This window comes from Genypterus blacodes, unplaced genomic scaffold, assembly GCF_046128005.1.
Source record: "Genypterus blacodes isolate CSIRO-AG114 ecotype Tasmania unplaced genomic scaffold, CSIRO-AGI_Gbla_v1 ptg000159l_1, whole genome shotgun sequence".
Lineage (NCBI taxonomy): Eukaryota > Metazoa > Chordata > Actinopteri > Ophidiiformes > Ophidiidae > Genypterus > Genypterus blacodes.
The window spans coordinates 185001-187500 of NW_027466960.1; the positions used below are offsets into that span (position 1 = coordinate 185001).

Consider the following 2500-nt stretch of genomic DNA (forward strand, 5'->3'; position numbering starts at 1 on the left):
GAGTACAGAGTGACTAAGTTCCTGTCTCTGCTGAGAGACGAGGGCGCGTGAGTACAAACTAACTCTTCACATCCTCACTGCGTCTTTGTAACTCAATCCTGTCAGCACATCAGAGCTGAGTCTGAACCTGCAGACACACGAATGGTTGCGGGTTTGAAGCCCTTTTACCTCGTCACAGAGTGCAATAACAGTGACATCATCATCTTCATCCTTTGTGTTGCTCCTTATAGCGCCCCCTACAGGCCCTCATTATCTCTTATCTCTTATCTTCTTAAGTGAAGACGTTTGTCCAGATAAAATGTTCACAATAACAAACATTTTCTAACAAACCTTTGACGTTAATGAATTTATTTTACAATCACCAGGTTGAATGAAGGCGATCAAATCCGAATTTAAGTGGTCAATCACGCTGGCTGTGTGCTGGTAAGGTCAACAACAAACCAATGAGACCTAGTTAGCACTTAGCTATTAGCATCCAGTATCCTATTCACCATGAAACATAGTGGAGTCCAAGAGTGGTGACAGAGTGGTGATAGAGTGGTGATAGAGTGGTAACAGAGTGGTGATAGAGTGGTGATAGAGTGGTAACAGAGTGGTGACAGAGTGGTGATAGAGTGGTGATAGAGTGGTAACAGAGTGGTAACAGAGTGGTGATAGAGTGGTAACAGCTGTATTCAGATTATAATCAGAGTTTATCTCATCCCCTACTGTTTCCTCACCTCATGGACTTTGTTTCATTCTGTGTTTTATTTCCACTGGTGCAAAATGTAAAGAATCAGATGATTGAGGGGACTTTCAGGATCCCTGAAATGAAAACCATAATCCAGACTGTCCACTGAGAGGCACTCAGGAGGATAGCTACTGTCCGCACACAGAGGAAGTCCCTCCCCTCTGCCTCTTGGTGGCAGAGCTTTGTAAAGCTCCTCTCACCCAGAGACAGAGCTCAACAGAGAGGCAGAGCAGCAAACAGACCAGGCTGCTAGAAACCAGCAGAGCTTCCCCGGTAAAGGTCAAAGGTCACATGGACACTAAAGGCCTGTTAGCACATCTGAGCGGAAGTTAGACTCTGATACATGTTTGGAGAGGGACTGAACCATCTGACTGAGAATGTTCCACATTTATCACACACCAGGTATTAGATGAGATGCTGACTGGCAGAGAGCTCAGCAGAAGAAGAAACAAAGTGAGAGTTTCTTTCCAGGCCAAAGTGGTTCATCTTAGTACAAATTATTGGAGAGTAACGCACATGTAAAAGTACAGGCAGTAATGAGTCCAGGCTCCGCCTCCAAGCTCCGCCTTCTGCTCCAGCCTGTCCACTGTCCATGTGTAAATGACGTCACCAGTATAAGTTTGATCAGTGAGCTGAAAGATGAAGATCAGGACGATCCACAACAATTGTTGAAATAAATGAATTGCTTGTTTGCGTAAACTCAACACTGAAACACTGAGCTCCAGTTTTGTTTCATTCATTCATTTGTGAAATTAAATAATAATAAATGAATTAAGATATTTTAGTTTTTTGTCTTTAAGTAAACAATCAAGTAACCATGACAACACAGTGTTTGTGATCAAGTCTTTGTCCTCAGATCAAATTTGTGTTCTAATTTTTCATGTGTTCGACTCCCTGTGGGGCCCCCAACCACATGTTGGACGTCGGGTTTGTTTTGTCTCAGATTATTTTGGGTTCATCTGTTTTCAGAACCATTGATCAGAGCTAAAGTCATTGATTACTGTATTTATGATTGTCAATAATCCCCTTTCACGGTTTCATCCGCCTTTGGTTTTGTTTTTAGCGACCGCAGCTTCTATGAGTAGACCAGCGACCGACGGAGGAAGAAGCTGCCATCGCTCCACCACACGAGGAAGAGGAGGAGAGACGTCTTCGTCTTCCTCCTGCTCCATCCAGTTCCTCTTCATGCCAGCATGTTTCAGCCTCCACCTCCTCCTCTTCATTGCCTGTTCTTACCAACAGATCACCACTGGAAGCTGTGTGTGTTGCTGCTGTGCTGTAGTCATGTTAGTGTTTCTGCTATCAAGCTGTGTAACAAACAAACAAACGTGTCTGAAGCTCTATTAACCTCAATGGACAAACAAAGTGTGTGAATGTGTCAGTGACGGAGTGTGTGTGTGTGTACTCATCTATATTCTGAAGTAACTTGATCGTTCCTATTACTACTTTGTCTTGGTTTTTGCTGCTTGTTTAGGTGGTTGTTGTGCTGATGGAGCTTCGGGGGTTAAATGTGTTAGTGAAGTACTTAGTGGCTGTAAAAACGCTGAAATAAACGTCTGTACATAAAATATAAATATAGACAAGAATTAGTATCATCAAACCTCCAGATATCAGTGTGAGTGTGTGTGTGTGTGTAGTGACATGGAGACGTCAGTGTGTAGCTATGACATCATCAGTGTTTGAAAATATTCTGCTTCCCTTAAATGAAATGACTGAACTTTAGTTCTTAAGTCAGCAGATTTTCGTGTTAAGTGTGTGTGCGTGTTTGAA

General features: G+C 42.9%; 1 protein-coding gene across 1 annotated transcript in view; it reads left to right on the plus strand.

The window, feature by feature from the left end:
• Positions 1–2492, plus strand: part of nsfa (N-ethylmaleimide-sensitive factor a) — a 12392-nt gene extending 9900 nt beyond the window's left edge. The window contains exons 18-19 of the mRNA XM_076167557.1: positions 1–47; positions 1794–2492. The exon at positions 1–47 is cut by the window's left edge and continues 9 nt beyond it. Of these exons, the coding sequence (XP_076023672.1) occupies positions 1–47; positions 1794–1815 (69 nt within the window). The 3' untranslated portion in view covers positions 1816–2492. The remainder of the gene's footprint in view (positions 48–1793) is intronic.
• Positions 2493–2500: the final 8 nt, after the last annotated feature.